General features: G+C 36.0%; 1 protein-coding gene across 7 annotated transcripts in view; it reads right to left on the bottom strand.

The window, feature by feature from the left end:
- LOC106883074 (uncharacterized) overlaps nt 1–20,644 on the bottom strand; it is a 135,278-nt gene that overhangs the window by 80,727 nt on the left and 33,907 nt on the right. For 4 of the 7 annotated variants that reach the window (XM_089366311.1, XM_052974341.2, XM_089366312.1 and 1 more), the window contains exons 4-10: nt 20,180–20,457; nt 10,662–10,777; nt 8,346–8,501; nt 6,687–6,781; nt 4,978–5,136; nt 3,494–3,657; nt 331–2,704 (exon numbers count right to left, since the gene is read on the bottom strand). In XM_089366311.1, the coding sequence (XP_089222437.1) occupies nt 331–2,704; nt 3,494–3,657; nt 4,978–5,136; nt 6,687–6,781; nt 8,346–8,501; nt 10,662–10,777; nt 20,180–20,457 (3,342 nt within the window). Of the gene's footprint in view, nt 1–222; nt 2,705–3,493; nt 3,658–4,977; nt 5,137–6,686; nt 6,782–8,345; nt 8,502–10,661; nt 10,778–20,179; nt 20,458–20,644 lie in introns of all 7 variants that reach the window. The other 3 variants (XM_052974338.2, XM_052974340.2, XM_052974339.2) reach the window with 1 other exon arrangement.

Here is a 20,644-nt window from a genome sequence, read left to right as displayed (position 1 = left end):
GCAGAAGGTCAAAATGATAAAACTGCCAATAATTAGAAAATTAATTATTATACTTCAAATAATTTTTACCATTTAATGTTTTAAAATCTTCATTTAAATTTTTGCCTTAAATAGTAACTAAAGAGGAAAAGTATACCTTAGTAAATATTAAAAAAATTTAAATAATGGGCTTGAAAATATGGAGCAAAAACAATCAACTGAACTCAACAATAAGCTGTTTACCTGCAAGCAAGCATCCACACCAGTACATAAGGACGAAGACGACGACAACATAAGCTCAGCATCTGCACGCATAATGGCGCTTTTAACCCGAGCCAAGATTTCTCCTACCTCACGATGTGTCTGTTTGTAATCCAAAATACCAATTTCTTCTGTGCTTTCTCGGTCAGTGTTTACTGATGAAGAAGGATCCCCTGCTGTACTGTCGATAGAAATACTAATCCTTCCGGCTGTTGTATGAAATACTTCTTTGTTGTTTCCATGTCTCCGAAGAACTACTGGTTCTGGTTTAACTTTACTTTCATTACTTGTCCCAACATTACTTTCACATTGCAGAGAAGCCTCTATATTTTCATGAGAACTTAGAGCATTGTCTTGCAAAGGCGTTTTATTAAATAGTGATATGTTCTCATTTTGGAATGACTTTAAAGATTCAGAAACTTTTGAAACAACTTCTTCACAATTCTCTTCATCATCATCATCTTCTTCATTTTCCTCAATAATTTCCATCAACCCACTACTTAAAGGTCTTGGAGAAAGACTAGCAGATTCATTTGCATGCAGGTTGCCTTCTAAAGTAGTTAAACTAGTTTCTGAATCGGAATCACTGTCATATGCATTAAAGTCTCGCAACCCACCCACAGCACCATTTTCATCAAGTGCAATCTTTTCCAGTTTCTCACGTAAATCTTCAGCAGAGAAATTAGCAATTTGATTGAAATCAGAGGTTTTTAAATTACTCATTCTCTTGATTCCAGATTTTAATTCTTCTGGAGAAAAAATACCTTCCTGCTGGAACCCAGGAAAATTCAACTCACTGTTATTCCCAATTTGCGTTAATTTTTCCCTTAATTGGGCAGCAAAATCTTTCTCCCCGTCTTCGAGATCAGAATCTTCTTCAACGGCTAATTCCCCTTCCATATCACTGTTTGAAATATCATGAGCAAGATTACTTTTCGTAGGGGATACAGTCGTCAAATCAGAAAGGTTGTCATCAATACTGCTTAGAATACTTTCAGGTGGTTTAATGATTTTAGGGAAACTTTGTAATGATACTTCAGGTAATGAATTGGAGCTTTTGATTTTACTATCGATGACAATTTTAGTTTTACTGTCACAAGATTCAGATTTTTTCACGTGAACTCCTTCCTCGGATTTCGTGCTCTCTGAACTCACTGTAATATCATCAGAGTATGAGCCCCAACTGATTTTCGAAGCACTTTCTGCAACTCCTCTTTTTGCCATGTAATCAGCATAATCTAAGGAGAAATGAGAATATTCCATTCTACCATTGAATGGATCAAACTGTCTGGCATAGTCTGTTTCAAGGACGTTTGACAAATTTATAACATCACTTTGGGATTTCGGACATTCACTTTTGATTGACAAATCGATAGTTGTACCTTCACTCCGAGATTTAACAAGGGGAGTTAATCGCTTTTCCTCCCCCTCTAGACTTTCATTTAATTTATCTTCACAAGGATAAGTTTCCAGCGAGTTCTGAATGATTTCATTTGCCAAGGAATAAGCAACATCCACAATATTGTTCGTATCTATAGGTTCACTAACTGTTTCAGTTTCAAAATCAGAACAACAATGAAAACCAATGTTTTCTCCGTTGGACCGCTTTGCATAATCAGGGTTGATAGCAGCTCTCGAATGATTATTTGCCTCGTCAATTTTCCCTAAAATATCTTCAATACTGTCAGGAGTTATTGATTTAGCAAAACTACTATCAAATTCACTTTCAACAAAGCTGTTCTGAGGTGTGTAGGGAAAATTTGATGAAGGATTCTTGTTGTTGCTTCCACAAACTTCTAGATCTTCATAAGGATGAAGAGAAGCCTTTTTATCATTGATTCTTTTTACCATCTCAGCACTATTGAAACTGGGTAAATGATAATCTTTCATATAACTTCCAAAATTAGAGTCCATGAAGCTATTTGGTGGTGTTACAGGATAACTTGAGCCTTGTTCTGAAGTTTGATCTGATACAATCTCCATTGGACTTGCAATACCAGAAGATGCTTCAGGATGCACTATTACCTTCTCGGTACCAACAGTAATAAGAGGTTGGTCACTTGTCATACAAACCATATTGTCAACATTATGTTGCTTATTTAAGAAATGCATGTTATCAACTGTGGAATTGTATTCACTGTCATTGAGTGAATTATCAACATTTGCTAACACAATGTGAGAATTATTATGGTCAGCAGCATCAGGTTTTGTTTGCATTTTAGATACGAAAACAGCATTATCAATTTGCATGGCAGATTGATCGATATTTGTAGTCGGACTGAAGGTCTCATACATTTCGGTGGATGTATCAGTACCACTCATAGAAGTACCACTTAATGATGATGCACTGTCACTATATTTATTCCCATGCTTCATATTATCTTCAATAACACCTGCAATGCCACCAGATGCCAATTCACCATCCTGTCTAGCACCATTGATTTGGTCTGGATTCTCAAAGAGCCTGATGAAATAAAAGACAAAAAAAAAAGAAGAAAGAAAAAAAACAAATTAATAGTTTAATAGCATATCTAAAATAGTTGATTAAAATAATTGACTTCTGTTTCTTTCACCTTTAAACTATTATGAACAGACAAGACAAATTTTCTTTTGTATCAACAAATAGAAAAAAAGATCAGACATGGAAGAACTTTTAAAAATGAAAGCTGATACTTCTTGTTTTGGAGATACAACAACAATTGGTATGTTGTGGATCAGACAATGTTTTTAACATATATTATACAGATTATTCAAGTTATAACAAGTAATAAAATAATAGTCATTCCCCAAAAATCTATATTCTTTTAAGCAAATGATAGAATCAATGGATAATTTCAGAGCAACAAAAATAAAAATCTATTTGAAATTTAGTCATAACATGATTGGTTCAGAAATCAATTTGAAATGCACATCATTATTATTATCATCATCATCATCATCATCACTATTATTAAAAGGTAGATTTTGCAAAATGTCAATTTATATAATGACAGTTTTAAATGAAAGTATATTTTCTAACATGGATGAAAAGAATTGAAGCAATTTCATATATGAAAGAATTCAACTTTACACAATATTTGCCTTCAACATCAAATTTATTTCTCCATTAAATTTTACATCAATTTTGGAAGATGAAAACTGTAATCAAAGTTAATACACAAGTCACAAAATTCCAATTAGAAAGCATAATTTCTATCATTACTGATTTTAAGAAAATATTGATCTCATGCTAAACCTGTAGGAGTCATCTTACCTAGAAAAATCTTCATTAGAGATAAGAGATTTTAGTATTGGAAGCACTTTTTTACGAGCAATTACGATATTCTTTTGTGAAAATATTGTTAAATTGGTTGATTCATAAGGAATTCTTTCAAGTTGCAAAGATGGCTCACTGCTACTACACAACACATCCACTATCTAAAAAGAAATACAAAATAAAATATGAGTTTCCATTTGCTGTCAAAAGGAATTTTCAAACAAATTTACTTAAGTTCTTGAAATCAATAATAATAATAATAATAAGCAAGAGCACTGAGAGAGAGCGCAAACCTCTGCCAAGGCAACACCAACATCCTCTCAACGATTAGCCAGAGATGATTTTTAAAATGAGAATATCGGAAATAAACTCAACTTCTTCACAAATGAGAATAGTCAGAACGAACATGGCAGCTCTCAAAAATTAAGTAAAAAAAAAACTGGAAAAATAATCCAGAATCCTTGTCCGGTACGTGATTGATCCCAGTGGTGGTCATGGAATGTGAAGGTGGCTGTAGAAAATTTAGTAACAATAAGAAATAGTTTATCCTTATCTAATACAAAACCAAAGTTCAGAAATTCACCATTTAAAATAGTTTCAAATGTGGAGGTAATAATAATAGGTTCTAATCAGAAATTTTTAAATGAGTAGCATAAGACCTTTTGGTTTTTCTCTTCTCTTAAATTCCGGCCTTTCTTTAGTATTCCTGTTGTTTTAGATCAATGTATAGATGTATGTATATATGTAAGTATACTGTCAAATGTTAATATGTATGTATAATATATAATATATATATAAAAATATGTTAGTGTTATTTAATTTCTTAACTGTTTTAGCTGCCATTTGTTTGTGTAGTTTGATTTCTTTATCCATCAGTTTCTACTAAGATAGAGATGCGAGTAAAATGAATAATAGAGAAATGAAAATAAAACTTTGGAAACAGCCTAAAGGGAGATAATTGAGAAAGACTTGAAAGTCAACGTAAAACCGTAATCATGTAAAGTAAATATAACAAATAATCCAGAATCCTTGTCCGGTATCGGATCGATCCCAAAATCTCATCAGTTCGTACCAAGCAGGAGGCTACACATCCCTAAAAGTTTCATCCAAATCCATCCAGCGGTCCATGGACAAACAAACATGACTGAAAACAATATTTCCAGCTTCACCAAGACAGAGGTAATAATTATAGAAATTAGAACATTGTCCTGGCTGGCCATTGAAATATTTTCACAAATGATTTCTCACCCCACCCACAATTTTATTGAACACCTTTCAGGTATATGTCATTTGATTTCGACATATTAAAGTTACATTCAAAAAATTAAGTTTACTATTTTCAAATTTTGTAATAAGATTGGACTGTATAAATAACACAATGTGAATAACACAACAAAAGTTGTAATTCAAAGAAAACCTCATCATCATCATAATTTTTGAAACAATAATTCCATATATTTAGAGAGAAATGCTAGACATACCTTATCAAGTGCTGGTTTAAACGTTGAGAAAACAGCAAGGTCTCGTTTCACGTTCTCTTTATTCAACATGACCATACACAATATAACAAGCGCTTTAGCATCATGTAATTCTGATAATTTATACAAACTGCTTTCAAAGTCATCCCTTTTAATGAGATCCTACAATTAAAAACGAAAATTAAATTATAGACAAACCTCGACCATTAAACCTCAATTATTTTATTTTAAATTTATTTAAAAACTGAATGGAATTTAATATTCAAAATGATAGTTGGCTTAAACAGAATGAATAATTCTGTTTAACCCTGCTTAGAATCAATAATTCTAAGCAAGATTAGAAGGATTACAGAAAATATACCTTCTAATTCAACAGATTCTTTTATTTAGTTCAGTCATTGCCTTTCATGCTGGGCCGCTGCCTTTAAGGCTTTTCTTTCCTTCTCTTTTTGTTTTTTTAGTCAGTTATACCAACCCCATTTTTTTATATCAATTCTATATCTGTTTTACTGATTTGTATAGGTGCAGGCATGGCTGTGTGATTAAGAAGTTGGATTCTAAACCACAGGGTTTCAGTTTCAGTCCCACAGCATGACACCTTGTGTAAGTGTTTCCAACTATAAGCCCAATCCAACTAGATAGAAACTGTAAGGAACTTGTTCCTCATTTTACGTCCACTTTCCCATGCTGGCATGGATCAGATGGAATTTTGTTGAGGCACATTTTTTCGGCTGGATGCCCTGTTCCCAAGTAAGGTAATATTTCCCCCCATTGACCAGACATGTTTTCACAGAAGACTGGGAGTGAAGAGCATCGTTTGCTTAATGATGACATTCGTTTACAATTATTGTACAAAGTCAAGGCAAGGGGACAGTAACACACACACACACATGATGGGCTACTTTCAGTTTCTGTCTACTAAATCCACTGACAAGGCTTTGCCTGCGACTCTGATAAACTTGCCTGTTTGACTCTTGGAAGTTAAAGAGACGCCACTAAATTGTTTATACATCACTGAAACACAGTAGTAACTTGGTGGTTTTGTTTAGAGGCCATGTCTATTGTTACAGTGATAGGTTAGAGGCAAGTTCCTTGTCTCTTGGACATTCATTGTTAACTACTTGGCAAACAACGATTTCAATGCTAGCAGATGGGTTGGGCTTCCATAAATTTGTGCGTTTTCATATTGTTGAAGCAAGTGCTTCCGCAGTTGAAGACTCTTCTTTAGATGTACGAATCAACTATAAAATAGGAATTTCTCAAAGCAGCAGATAAATGAGAAGCGGATTTCCCTGCTGAGGTAAAAATTTATATGACAAGGGGTAAATATATCATTCAATGTCATCACAGTGTGAGGTCCAAACCACCAGATAATCACAGTATTATGCAAAACCTTAATAATACAGTTGTTTCATTATTTTTTCTAAATCTCTATGATGACTATAAAAATTTTTTTCCAACGATGAAGGAACAAATGGTGAAATATATTTAAGTTGAGCAGGTAAACGACTGAAGGAGGGTTGATAACCACAAGGTTCACTAGAAGTTGTTTATCAATCAATGGTAACTGTTTAGAAATGAAATTTTACTATTTTAAGAACAAAGTCTTTCAGCAGATTTGTGTAAGAAATTGATACACTCTTGAAAAATAAATAATTAAAATTGATTAAGGTTGATTTAATCAAAACAACACTAATTAAAAATCAACTTACTTCGATAGGTACTGTTACTGAACTCATTGGAATATTGATATCATTTTTGGATATAACTTTCAAATCCATCTCTAGAATATCCAAACTTGTGAATCCTAAAACCATACAAAACAAAAAAAGAAATCAGTATTTGGATGGAAATGACTCAAAATTATCTGTCCACGTCCACAAAATAAAACTAAAAGGAAAATCTGAAAAGATGTAAAATATGAAAAAGGGAGCTGAAAATTTGTATTCTCAATGAAAGCACTGAATTTGGAACAAACAATCAATTCTTAACTCATTTGTTAGAAAATGAGTTTGGTTTGATTTACCAGTCATCTTCAATCCCATCAATGCCTTTCTTTTTCCCCTGAAACAGCAGCAAAAATACTTAAAAAAAAAAAAAAATCTAAATATTTGGTTGATACAATTATATATACTTGAACAATAACCTAAACAAAGGGAGAACACCCTTTATCTGGTGCTGATAAAGGGTCCTCTTAGATTTAATTCTTAAAATTTAACTTGGAAAGTTAAGAAATTTTTTTTTTTAAATGATAGGAAATTGATTGATTAAAGTATTGAACTATTATCTTAATTTCTACAAGATTATTCCTCAGTAACAAAGATAAATATATAAAAATAACACCTTATTTTTTTATATTGATCATTTTTTTCAAAAAACTAGACTAGCTTAAAATTCAAATTCCAATATTTATACTGCCTTTTTACGGATGAATATTGTTCACCCCCACTCACCACAAAAAAAAAAAAGCCTCAACCATGAAGCAGGTAAGAAATTCACAGAGATCAAAGTACAAAGAGTTATGTACCTTGCCTACACTTGGCTGTATTTGCACCTGAAACTTAGTCACTAACAGGTATTTAAAAAAACAAACAAAAACAAATAAGCAAAAAAAAATATGTGAAAGGTTGGAGAAGAGTCCTGCCACAGTTAAGCTCCCTAATGCCAGTACGATGATAAAATAACACCCAAACCATATTGCAATGGTTGGAGACAAGAATAGTATTCAGTTGTAAAAACTGGCATAAAATATAAAAAAAGGGAACGAAAAGATGAAGAGAACTCTTTAGTCTTATATTGCAGATTGTGGTCTCTACCACCACTGGCAGGAATAAAATATACACAATCGAGACAAGAGTTGGTGATAAGAGAAGGTGTCTGGTCAGAGAAACTAAGAACAATATCAAGATGTACAACAGAGTTTTGTCTTGTTGCAGTGTGTGTGTGTGTGTGTGTGTGTGTGTGTGTGTGTGTGTGTGTGGGTGTGTGTGTTAGAAGAGAATGGGCCATAATTAGTGGTGAGATGAAGTGAGATTAAGCCTGTCTATTTCAGGATAGAAAAAAGAAAAAACTGATGGACAACAACCTTTAGGCACAAAGCATGAAATTTTTTTGGAGGGGGGGGGGTTGCTAGCCAATTATATTGATCCTAGTGCATAACTGGTACTTATTTCATTGATCCTGAAAGGATGAAAGGCAAAGTTGACTTCAGTGGAATTTGAACTCAGAATGTAAGGATTGACAAAATGTATTCAGCCTGGCGTGTTAACAATTCTGCCAGATCATCACTTTGGAAAATAACGATAACAATGAATAATAATAATAATAACACAACACACATTCGGATAGTAAATGGTATATCGATTACTTACCACTTATATCATATCTAACAATATTGATTTGTTCAAAAACATCACAGCGATTGCAATTTGGTAGAATATTTTCCAAGCGCTGCAATATTTCTTCATCTTTTGCAGTTCCACGTTTAGCATCTTTACTCATATTTATAGTATCAAAAATAATGGTACCTAGAATTCATGGTCAAAATTGTAAAGTTACACACAATTAATAGGCTCTGATTATATGGAGTGAATAAAATAGATTAAACATTTTTCAAATTTTAAAATTATACTTTCGAAATTAAAATCATACAAATTTATGTATTTATATATGATCCCAAAAGACATTGAATGAATTAAATACACAAATCGTAAGTCAATTTAATCCTTTGTTGGTGATCAGAAGTAAACAAACTCTTTCATGTTTTCTATACAAATGAGGTTGGTTGAATGCTCTCAATATGTGATTTGAATTACTGGAATTTGAAAGAACACATGAATAAGAATGGTGCAGAGATGAGCAATTCTATGCCTGACACTCATGGACATGCTTACAACATCCAAAGACAAACACAACACCCATGAGTTTCAGAGACATTTTTCCATGCTCAAAATTGCTGAAGCATGGAATAAACTACCTTCATCAGCTGTTAACTGATGGAATACCTGCATCCTTCAAAACTTCATGAAACTCACCAACAGTACACCTGATGCACCCCCACATTTTTTTCGTTTCTTAATGACAAATCCACTGTTCACTTACTGTGCATATATTCTATGTATTTGTTCAGAGGCACCTTTGGCTACTTTTTCTGATGAGTTGTAATGCACCTGAACACTGCATACAATACATTCGTTATTATCATAAGAATCAAACAAATTGTTTCATAGAGATGTCACAAAATCATTATTGCAATGAAATACTGACATGTTAGACTTGGACTTCAAATCCTTTAGTTGAAAATCTTAATTGTTGAGAATGAGTTTATTTCACTATTCCTTGTCACAAAAGTCTATTTGGCTAAAACTCAAAACTAATTATTTTCACAAGCTCAACCCAGATAGCGTTCCAGGGCATGCCTTTCACCAGCGAAATACAACAACAATGGAACAAATTCTTCAGCCAGATTACTTCCACAATACTTGTAGTACAAACATAAAGAGAACACACCGAAAAAGTACATTCCAAAGTTTTCTAATTGACTTACAAGAACCAAAAACAACAGACTTATTAACTGTATCCAACTGTTTATCTTCAGTTGTATGGCATCAACTACAATACTGCAACAAATACCCTTGATAGCATTTTTGTTAAACAAAAGGACTTAGCTTCTGCAGATTCTAATTGTAGTTGTGAAAACGTTTAGATGTGTGACATAAGATTTAATGTCTTCACTTGCTTACCAACTTCATAAGACATTGTAACTACCGAGATATGATAATGAAGTTGAGCATTCTAGCCGAATAAAATGATTTGATTGTCAGCAACTGATTTTTGTCACTACATTAGGTATGGTACATAAAAGTCAGTGTCCATGAGAAAGAGGAAGGAGAAGCACCTAACGTAACAAAGACTTACCAAGAACAAAAGAGTAAAGCCATAGTAAAAGAGAAAGGAAGGGAATGAGATGGAAGGGCAAGTGAATAGATACGGCTTTCAAGCAGATAACCCTTTCCTGGAAAAAGGATTGTTTGCACGAAATCATTGGGGAATGTAGTCTTGTAAAAGCATTTTAACAACTAAACTTATAGAAGAAAAAAGAATGGCAAAAAAAGAAAACAAATTTAATTATGAACAATTGCACAAATATATCTTTAATATACTTCCCAAGATGCAATATTATTGAGAAAAAGGATTTTTACATAAAAGAGATACAGTGTAGTGAATTGACTCAACATTGTACAAGTTGTACTTATTTTATAAACAATGAGAAAAATAGGTACATAAAAAAAATGAATATGTGCCAAAGGGATAAAAGTAAACAGAAGAAAAAAGTCAACAACGATGAAAGGATTGTGTAAGATTAAAAGTGAAAGAAGTGAAGCAGAACAAATCTGAACAAAAGTGCAGCATCCCATTTAATAGAGACTGAAAAAAACATTAAAAGTGTTTCAACAATAAATAGGACAGCAGCTGTCATTGAGGATGATATATAAAAAAATATTATTTTTAGAAAACCAACTTTTAGCCAAACTATCATCATCATCATCATCATTACTGAATGTCATTGTCCCCTGCTAGTCTGGGTTGTCTTGTGTTCCTAAGTCTCAAAAATATATCAACAAAGTCACCAAATTTCGTTTTAAAACAATCTACTGATAATGTAAATTTAAAAAAGCAATACTCACTGAACAAAAGAGCAGCCACCTTTTCATCAATTGTATTTGGTTGGTGACTGTTGAAGATTTGTTCTGCAATGAGTGTGCAACAAGACCCAACTTGTTCTATGTTTACTTCGCATCCACTGTCAAACAGAAAAACAAAACATCAGGAAAATATTGCTGTTGTCAAAGATCAATCAAAAACTTATTGCACAACCATCATCATCATCATTATTATTACTATTATTATTATTACCAATGTAAAGTCAAAACTGTTGGTTGGAGCTAGAAACGACCTAAGCCTTTAAGTTGACATTAACTATTCTTGTTCAGTAATCATCTCCGGCAGGCCCACATGTGGCCTATAAGGCTTGCTCTTCATCTGCAGCAGCAATGACACCTGTTGCAGGTGAAGCTACTTGATGCAATGCAGTAGTGATGCCTCTTATGTGTTCTTTCATATTCTCTCTGTTTTTCCTCAATGGCTGGAATTATGAGCTTCTACGGTTGATGCCATTCCTTGTGCCATAGGGCCTTCTCCTCCCCAAGTGTTTGGGAGATGCTAGAGTTCTTCATATGTCTTTCCAGTACATCCCTGTATCATAACCTCCGTTATTAAAAAGTAATTCCTTATATCTTGTTATGAATTAGATTCTCATTGGAGGCAAATTTTCAACATAAAATAAATTATGATTGGGGGAGGAATAGTATGAAATAGCTAAAAGTTTCTTTTGCAGAATTTGAAAAAATTGAATAATTTTGAAAATTATTTCAGCTGAATTCTTCAGTTGTCAAAATCTCTCAACATGTTACAAAGGACCGTTCTTTTAGTGATACAAGTGTTCATGGTCCAATATTTTATGTTATCTTCTTTTAAAGGAATAACAACATTGCTCACATATTGTTCAAGACTTTACCTCAACAAACTTACATTTATTCCCATTTTGATGCCTACCAAGAAACACAATATTTTTCCTTCAACTATTTTTGAAAATGTTATTTCTTTTTCATGAACAATATTACAAAAGGATTTTAAAAACTTTTTTTTAAATACCACATACTTAATTTTATTCTAAATGACAAATTTCAAAAATAAGTGTTTATAATAATAGCATGTTTGATAAAATAATTTGATAAAGAAAATCATTAAGCTAATTGTTTTTCTTAAAATAGAAAGTTCCATTACAAAGCTGGATAGGATGTCAGAATATTCAAACGCAGGCAAGAAACAAAAACAATGGGAGAGGTCATGGAGAAAATTCATTTTTATTAGATTAATAATATTGGAGTTAAACATGTTTAAAATTTTTTTTTTCTTTTTTGTATTTAATGGTTGTATGGTTAAGCAAGTTGCTTTGCAACCATGTGGTTTTAGGTTAAGTGCCACTGCTTGGCACTTTGGGCGAGTGTCTTATTCTGTAGTGAGAGAGTTTGGTAAGCAGAAACTGTGTGTCTTTGTTAGTCTTGCTCACTGCTTGACAGCAGGTGTTGGTTTGTTTCCATCTCATTTTATTGGTTTGGCATAAAAGATCAACAGAACAATTACCAAAATTAAAAAAAAACAAGAACTGGGGGTCAATCTATTTGACTAAACTGTTAAAGGTAGAGCTCCAGCATGGCCACAGTCCAATGACTGCCAATTCACTGCTTCAGTCCAGACTTCAGCTGCTTTTTTTTTCTTTCTTTTTTGCTATTACTTCAAATAATGAGCATTGTTGGGACACGAGAACAAAGTTTAAGGTCTGCAGTGAAACCTTAACAATTACTGTTTTGTGCCTCAAAGCAGGGATCAGAACTCAGAACGCCTCTGTTTTGCTGATTCATAACAAGATTTTGTTGCTTTCCTGATTTATAGTTGTAAAAGTAGAAACAAAAAACTCAGTTGTTCAATGAATGCATGTTGGAAATGGCTGAAAAAACATGAAATAGTAACAATAATAACATCAATGACATGTTATTGACGATATTATTACTGTTTTTGTTACTGTTTCCATTAAACCTATTATATCAATGTTATCGCTATCAGCAGCCTAGTAGTTGTGATGGTGATAGGGTGAGGTGGGAAAATAACAATGTTAGGCAAAATAATTCAACTGATAACGAATGGTGGTGGTGGTGGCAGCAGTGGTGGTGCTGATCCTATCACTATAATTAGCAATGTAACAGACAAAGAAAACTATAATTCCATTTCTCTTATTTTTTGAAATTGCATCACCATTTTTTTGTAGTATGGTCAAAACAATGCTACTTTCTAAATCTAGTTCACTAAACTCATTTTTTAGACCAGAGTGGAAGAATCGGTTAAACAGAAATATTAGGAAAGAAACGTCAAATGATAAAGATATCAATAATGAAAATTGTTTTTGAATAATCAGAAATTAATATGACTTCAGGAAAATGGATATCTTGTTCATAAAATGAACTGAATATTGAATTAATATTTCATAATTGCTGAATTGTTTAGATATCTCTCATTTTTAATACTTTTCCCCACATTTTTAAAACACCTTGGTTACTGTTTCTGCAGAAACTCAGTTTTTAAATCCTACATTTACAGATGACCTCAGTCTCACCATCAATACAGGGTTTGAGAGCATGGATGGCTAAGTGGACAGGGCAGTGATCAGCAGCTGAGGATGGGGTTCCAAATATTATCCTCAACACTGTATTACATTCAAAGCCAGGACACTTGAAAATGATCAAGCTCTTCAACCTGTAAATAGGTACCTCCGAATAGGAACAACTTGCTATTTAACCAGCAGAATTTGTCATGTTGACAAACGGCCTATTATCTAGAGGTCAATGTGGAACCATCCTAGAGTTTTCTTTCTGAGAATCATCATGCAAAGACTAATTCCTCAATAGTGAACCTACAACCAGCAAGGATTATGAAATCTCTAATGATGACAGTGCTGTAGAGTACCTTACATCCTTCTATGGAAACCATGTGAATCTTAGAAACTATAAGACTTTACGCAGACTGTTGTTGTGTTGATGCCATTTAAGAGGGCTTCCGCCTCTTATAGAACGAAGCATTAACAAGTTGATAAGCTTTTGGGGTCACATCAGTAATATGCTTTCATTTTACAGGTTTAATAAGATGGATTTTGCAAGACTGAATTATGACAGCTGTGTGTGTGTGGTTTTTATGCAAATGATAAATTAGTTTCAATACCATTTTCAATGAAAAAAACTAAAAAGAAAATATTCAATAGCCAACTGGAATCTCTTGTTCTATATATCATTTGTAGTTAAGTTGTACACATGCTTAATTATAAGTGAAATTAGGACAAAAGTCAACAGCTGAAGTGTATTTAGATTAGAGTATTAGTCTGGTAGCCAAATGGATAGCAAGGTCATTAATGAGGATATTTATTTGAACACAAGCTAGAAAAGAAAATTATGATAATTATAATACATTATATTTATACTATTTGGTGACAATATTTTTAATTAGCTTCCCAACAATCAACTTGTTATTTAGTTACATTTGTTCCATCTGACTGATTTTTTTTTTTATTTAGGTAATTTGAAAGACTCATTCATAGCTACAGGAGAGCATTGACGCATTGTCTGTATGTTTGTTTTGGTATGGAGATTATGCAATGGTGGGGGGGAGAAACAGAATCATCAGAAGCAGGTTCACCCATACAAAATTGCTGCTATTTGCCCCCTGTTATACATTTGGTACAAATCCCAGGTTGATATCATTGGGGCCTGATACAGTTTTGTGCCTCATTGGGTCCTGTCAAACCGTCCAGCTCCTTATATCATCATCATCGTTTAACGTCCGCTTTCCATGCTAGCATGGGTTGGACGATTTGACTGAGGACTGGTGAAACCGGATGGCAACACCAGGCTCCAGTCTGATTTGGCAGAGTTTCTACAGCTGGATGCCCTTCCTAACGCCAACCACTCAGAGAGTGTAGTGGGTGCTTTTACGTGTCACCCGCACGAAAACGGCCACGCTCGAAATGGTGTCTTTTATGTACCACCCGCACAAGCCAGTCCAGGGGCACTGGCAACGATCTCGCTCATATATATATCATCATCATCATCATCATCGTTTAACGTCCGCTTTCCATGCTAGCATGGGTTGGACGATTTGACTGAGGACTGGTGAAACCGGATGGCAACACCAGGCTCCAGTCTGATTTGGCAGAGTTTCTACAGCTGGATGCCCTTCCTAACGCCAACCACTCAGAGAGTGTAGTGGGTGCTTTTACGTGTCACCCGCACGAAAACGGCCACGCTCGAAATGGTGTCTTTTATGTGCCACCCGCACAAGCCAGTCCAGGGGCACTGGCAACGATCTCGCTCGAAAATCCTACAGGAGCCAGTCAGGCGGTACTGGCAACGGCCACGCTCAAAATGGTGCATCTCATGTGCCACCCGCACAAGAACCAGTCCAGGGGCACTGGCAACGATCTTACTTGGCTTGCCGGGTCTTCTCACGCACAGCCCATTTCCAAAGGTCTCGGTCCGTAGTCATCGCCTCGGTGAGGCCCAATGTACGAAGGTCTTGCCTCACCACCTCAGCCCAGGTCTTCCTGGGCCTACCTCTTCCACGGGTTCCCTCAACTGTTAGGGTGTGGCACTTTTTCACGCAGCTATCCTCCTCCATTCTCACCACATGTCCATACCAGCGCAATCGTCTCTCTTGCACGCCACAACTGATGCTTCTAATGTTCAGCTTTTCTCTCAAGATACTTACACTCTGACGGGTATTCACATTGACATTACACATCCAACGGAGCATACTGGCTTCATTCCTTGCGAGCTTACGTATGTCCTCAGCAGTTACAGCCCATGTTTCACTGCCATGTAGCATGGTTGTTCGTACGCATGCGTCATACAGTCTGCCTTTTACTCTGAGTGAGAGTCCCTTTGTCGCCAGCAGGGGTAAGAGCTCTCTAAACTTTGCCCAGGCTATTCTTATTCTAGCAGCTACACTTTCAGCGCACCCACCCCCACTACTAACTTGGTCGCCCAGATAGCGGAAGCTATCGACTACCTCTAGTTTTTCACCCTGGAATGAGATAGAAGTTGTTTCCTGTTTGTTTGCAGTCTTTATTGCACCTGAACATCTGCCACAAACAAAAACTAACTTGCTAGTTAACCTGCCTTTGATGTTGCTGCACCTCTTATGTGTCCATAGCTTGCACCGGGTACATCTTATAGAGTTACTACCTACTCCTTTTCTACATACTGAGCAGGGCCATCTACCTGAAGGGGTTTGTGTTTTATCTACCTTCCTACTTATTAGGATTTTGGTTTTAGCTAGGTTGACTCTAAGGCCCTTCAATTCTAGACCTTGCTTCCACACCTGAAACTTCTCCTCTAGTTCTGATAGTGACTCCGCAATTAGGGCAAGGTCATCAGCATAGAGGAACTCCCAGGGGCAACCTGTCTTGAACTCCTCTGTGATTGCCTGGAGGACTATGGTAAATAATAGGGGGCTGAGGACGGAACCTTGGTGGACCCCTACCTCTACCCGGAATTCATTGCTGTACTCATTTCCAACCCTCACCTTACTGGCAGCATCTCTGTACATGGCTCGCACAGCTCTCACTAACCATTCTTCTATCCCAAGTTTCCTCATTGACCACCAGATAAGGGATCGGGGGACCCTGTCAAAGGCTTTCTCCATGTCAACGAAAGCCAGGTACAGAGGTTTATCCTTAGCTAGGTATTTCTCTTGCAACTGTCTCACTAGAAATAAGGCATCAGTAGTGCTTTTACCTGGCACGAACCCAAACTGCATCTCATCTAAATTGATTCGCTCCCTAATTAGTTGGGCTATGACCCTCTCTGTAACTTTCATAACCTGATCTAACAGCTTGATGCCTCTGTAATTATTTGTATCTAAAGCGTCCCCTTTACCTTTGTAGCAGTTGACTATGATGCTGCTACACCAGTCATAGGGTATGACTCCTTCGTGTATCACCTGGTTCGTAATACGGGTGACTAGGCTATAGCCAACACTGCCAGATATCTTGAGCATCTCTGCAGTGATTCCTGATGGGCCGGGGGCTTTCCCAGTCTTCATACTCTTAATTGCTTTATCTACCCTGGTACTATCAACTCGGATAGCTGGTCCCTCTATTGGGTCGACATAAGGCAGGCTCTCTTTCTCCCATTCATTCTCTTTATTAAGCAATCTATCGTAGTGGCATCTCCAGACCTCTTTCTTTGCATCCTCATTTAATGCAAGCGTACCATCATCCATGCGAACACATTTCTCTCCTACAACATCACTATTCTCTCTCCTACACTGTCTTGCAACACGAAATACCTCGAGTCTTTGGTCCTCACGGCGCAGAACATTGGCAAATCTTTCCTTATCTGCTTCCCCTCTGGCTAAATAAACCTGTCGCCTAGCCTCCCTTCTGGCACATTGGTACAATTCCCTGCTACCACCGTTCTTCCAGTCCTTCCAAGCTTGTTTCTTTTGTCTAATAGCCCTGTCTACCTCCTTGTTCCACCACCACGTTACTCTGGGTTGGGAGGGGACCTTACACCACCCACAAATCTGGTCGGTGGCTTTCAACAGGTTGTCCCGCAGAAATCTCCAATTGTCTTCCACGTTGTATGATGCTATATCCCCTTCTATTTCGTTAAATGCTTCAAGTAACTTGTCTCTAAGTCTCTGTCCATTTGCAGGGTCTTTAAGCTTCCACACCCTTCTTCTCCAAGCCTGTCTAATTCTGGGCACCCATTTTGCCTTAATCCCAAAGTCGCTAACTACTAATCTATGTTGTGGGGTACATTCTTCGCCAGGGTAGGTTTTGGCATTTATAAGCCGCCCTCTTTCCCTATTTCTGGCGAGGATGTAGTCGATTTGGCTAGAGTGTCTGCCGGAGCGGTAGGTGACTGGCAGGTTTCCTGAAGTTGGTATTGCAGACCATAAGATTGGTTGCATCACAGAACTCCAGCAGTCTGGTTCCCTCCTCGTTGCGGGAACCGAAGCCATAGCCTCCATGTATGCCATGGAAGCCCCCAGCACGACGTCCGACATGACCGTTGAAGTCTCCAGCCACAAAGAGAAGGTCCCTGTCACTCGTCGACGAGGTAGTTTGCAAGAGGGTGTCATAGAATTGGTCTTTCAGACCATCTGGTAGCCCAGGTTGAGGTGCATAGGCTGAGATGACAGTAGCTAATCTATGATGAAGCACTAGTCTGATCTTAAGTACTCTGTCACTTACTCTAATGACCTCGATTACCTTATCCACCCATTTCTCCGCTAGAAGTATTCCTACGCCCCCGACCCCGTCAGTGTTCCCTGCCCAGAAAATCTTGTACCTGTGTTCTTTGCCTGTGAGGAACCTTGCAGAACCTCCTCTCCATCTTACTTCCTGGATGCAGCACATATCTACGCATCTCCGTTCAAGCATCTCAACAATTTCACCAGATCTACCTTTCAGCGTACCGACGTTGAGAGTGCCAATCCTAACAGTATGGGTGTTGGGGGTGTGGGCCTGTAGCCTGGGAAGGGGAAAAGCAGTGTCGTGTACCTGAAAAGAAAACTTGCAATTGGAAGAATTCATAAGCAAAACAGTACCTACAACCTGCAAACATTTCTCAACCTTAATGCGCTACCCAAAGGTAGGGGAGAGGATGGCCAAGGCCACTAGATGGGTTCCGGGAGACAGCCGAGGTTGACAGGATGACAGAGGAATGAACTTCCGGCGGAGGGGGCGGGATGACAGAGGAATGAACTTCCGGTGGAGGGGGTGGGGATGACAGAGGAATGAACTTCCGGTGGAGGGGGTGGGATGACAGAGGAATGAACTTCCGGTGGAGGGGGTGGGAGGGCGGGTTACCGCCAGCGAGTAGATAGAGCTCTTAATTGTAGATTTTAAATATTTGAGAGACAACAATGCATAAATCGTAATTTTTTTAAAAGAGCAATGAATTCTGGGTGATTAGAATATAACGTAGCATGAATTTAGGAAGCTTAGAAAATGAATAAGCATGAATTTAAGACAACAACTGAATTCAATTGAATTTCATGGAGAGAAACAAGATAAATAATAGGGGGCAAAAACTAAAGCGCAAGGTATTATGAGATGTTTGAGGCCGTAAATAAATAAAAAATCTCTATCTTATCTGCATCTTGGGTATTTCGTCGTAGTATGTCAGCGAGATAATTTAGAATGGGTTTCTCATTTATATATAGCCAGAACCTGAAGACCTTAAGGAAAACTACGAAGGAGAGAGAGGATGGAGGGGTAGACAGAGGCATGGCGGGAGAAAAGATCATCATCATCATCATCATATATATATAAAGAGAGAGAGAGAGAGAGAGAGAGAGAGAGAGGGGGGACCAGTCAAGCAGCACATCACGCTGTAATTCTTGGGCTGAGAAATCAACACTTAAAAGCCATTCAACACTTAAAAGCCATATATATATAGGGATGGTCATAAGTCACTTTACTCATTTCTTTATTATTATGAGAAAAGATTAAAACAACTTATGGTCATCCCTGTGTGTGTATATATATATATATATATATATATATATATATATATATATATATATATATATATATAGGGATGACCATAAGTCACTTTACTCATTTCTTTATTATTATTATGAGAAATGATTAAAACAACTTATGGTCATCCCTGTATATATATATATATATATATATATATATATATATATATATATATATATAGGGATATATATATATATATATATATATATATAGGGATATATATATATATATATATATAGGGATATATATATATAGGGATATATATATATAGGGATATATATATATGTATATATAGCCTTCATTGAATGCTTATATTCTCTATAGAGGCCATGTGAGAGTAAATCAATAAAAATCATCCTTAAATCATGATGGGACTCAAATATAATTAACAAATATAACAGCGATAGTTTCATTGATAAAACCTACTTTCAGTAAATATTGATTAATAAAAATATTATTACGTTAATTTCCTCATAAAGAATCATTAATTTAACATTGGTCATCAATGGTGTCTTTCATAAACAAGATCTACAGAAGTTTCATGTCATACTTGACATTACAAACACCAATTTAAGACAAAAGAAAAGGAGACTCACTAACAAGATTTTCAGCCATGTGTCTATTCTCTTGCCAGGTGATTTGTCACCAATTACACCACAGCGTGCTTGCAATTCCTCAAATTAGGCACTCTAACTGGTTTCTGCAATTATCTGTAACTAGTTTATCTCCAAGATAATTCCTTGGTCATTTAGTGCTGACAGGATGTTAATGCCCAACAAAGCAACCTGTCTTACCTCTACCACCATCTTGTAGAAGATTTTTACCTAATGTCTAACATTTATTTCTCAATACATGGACACATTATTGCAGACTTTAAATAATACATACTTTTAGTAGGCATTTCTCTTCTTTATACACATCTTCTAAGTTGACAATGACCATCCAACAACACTCAGTGTATTTCTTGAATGTTGACCACATGTTATGGTTATACAATCACATATGCTACTCTTTAATTATATAAATGATTGCTTTAACTCTTACCTGGACTCTGGTCTTTCCCTCGGACGATGGTCAATAACACTAACGACACAATCTTCCAAGGAAACATCCTTTAAAGGCAAAATATTTTGATCGACAAGAGTCAGCTTGAGCTTCTGATGAAAATGCAGTTTCTGGAGGTCAACATCATCTCGATAGATCAAATCATCACAGAGAGTTCCTTGTTGCTTCAACACATGATGCAGTGTTTTTCTTAAATGGACATCTCTCCGGCAAATATTTATAACAGGAATGATAAGCACATCATCTGCTTTGTTTGTCTGTAAATATTAAAAAAAAAAAAAAAAAGCCATTTTGTACTTAATTCAATTTACTCAGAATTTTCAGTATCTTTTATTCAAGTCATCCACTTATGACTCTGCAAAAAAAAAAAAAAAAAATCCTACATTTTCCTTTGTTCATTTTTAGCCTGACATTGTGATTATGTTGTATTTTGTTGGTTTTTTG

This window comes from Octopus bimaculoides, chromosome 18 (genome assembly GCF_046866305.1).
Source record: "Octopus bimaculoides isolate indiv1 chromosome 18, ASM4686630v1, whole genome shotgun sequence".
Lineage (NCBI taxonomy): Eukaryota > Metazoa > Mollusca > Cephalopoda > Octopoda > Octopodidae > Octopus > Octopus bimaculoides.
Note: the sequence above shows the minus strand (reverse complement) of the source record. Positions and strands in the feature narration are given on the sequence as shown.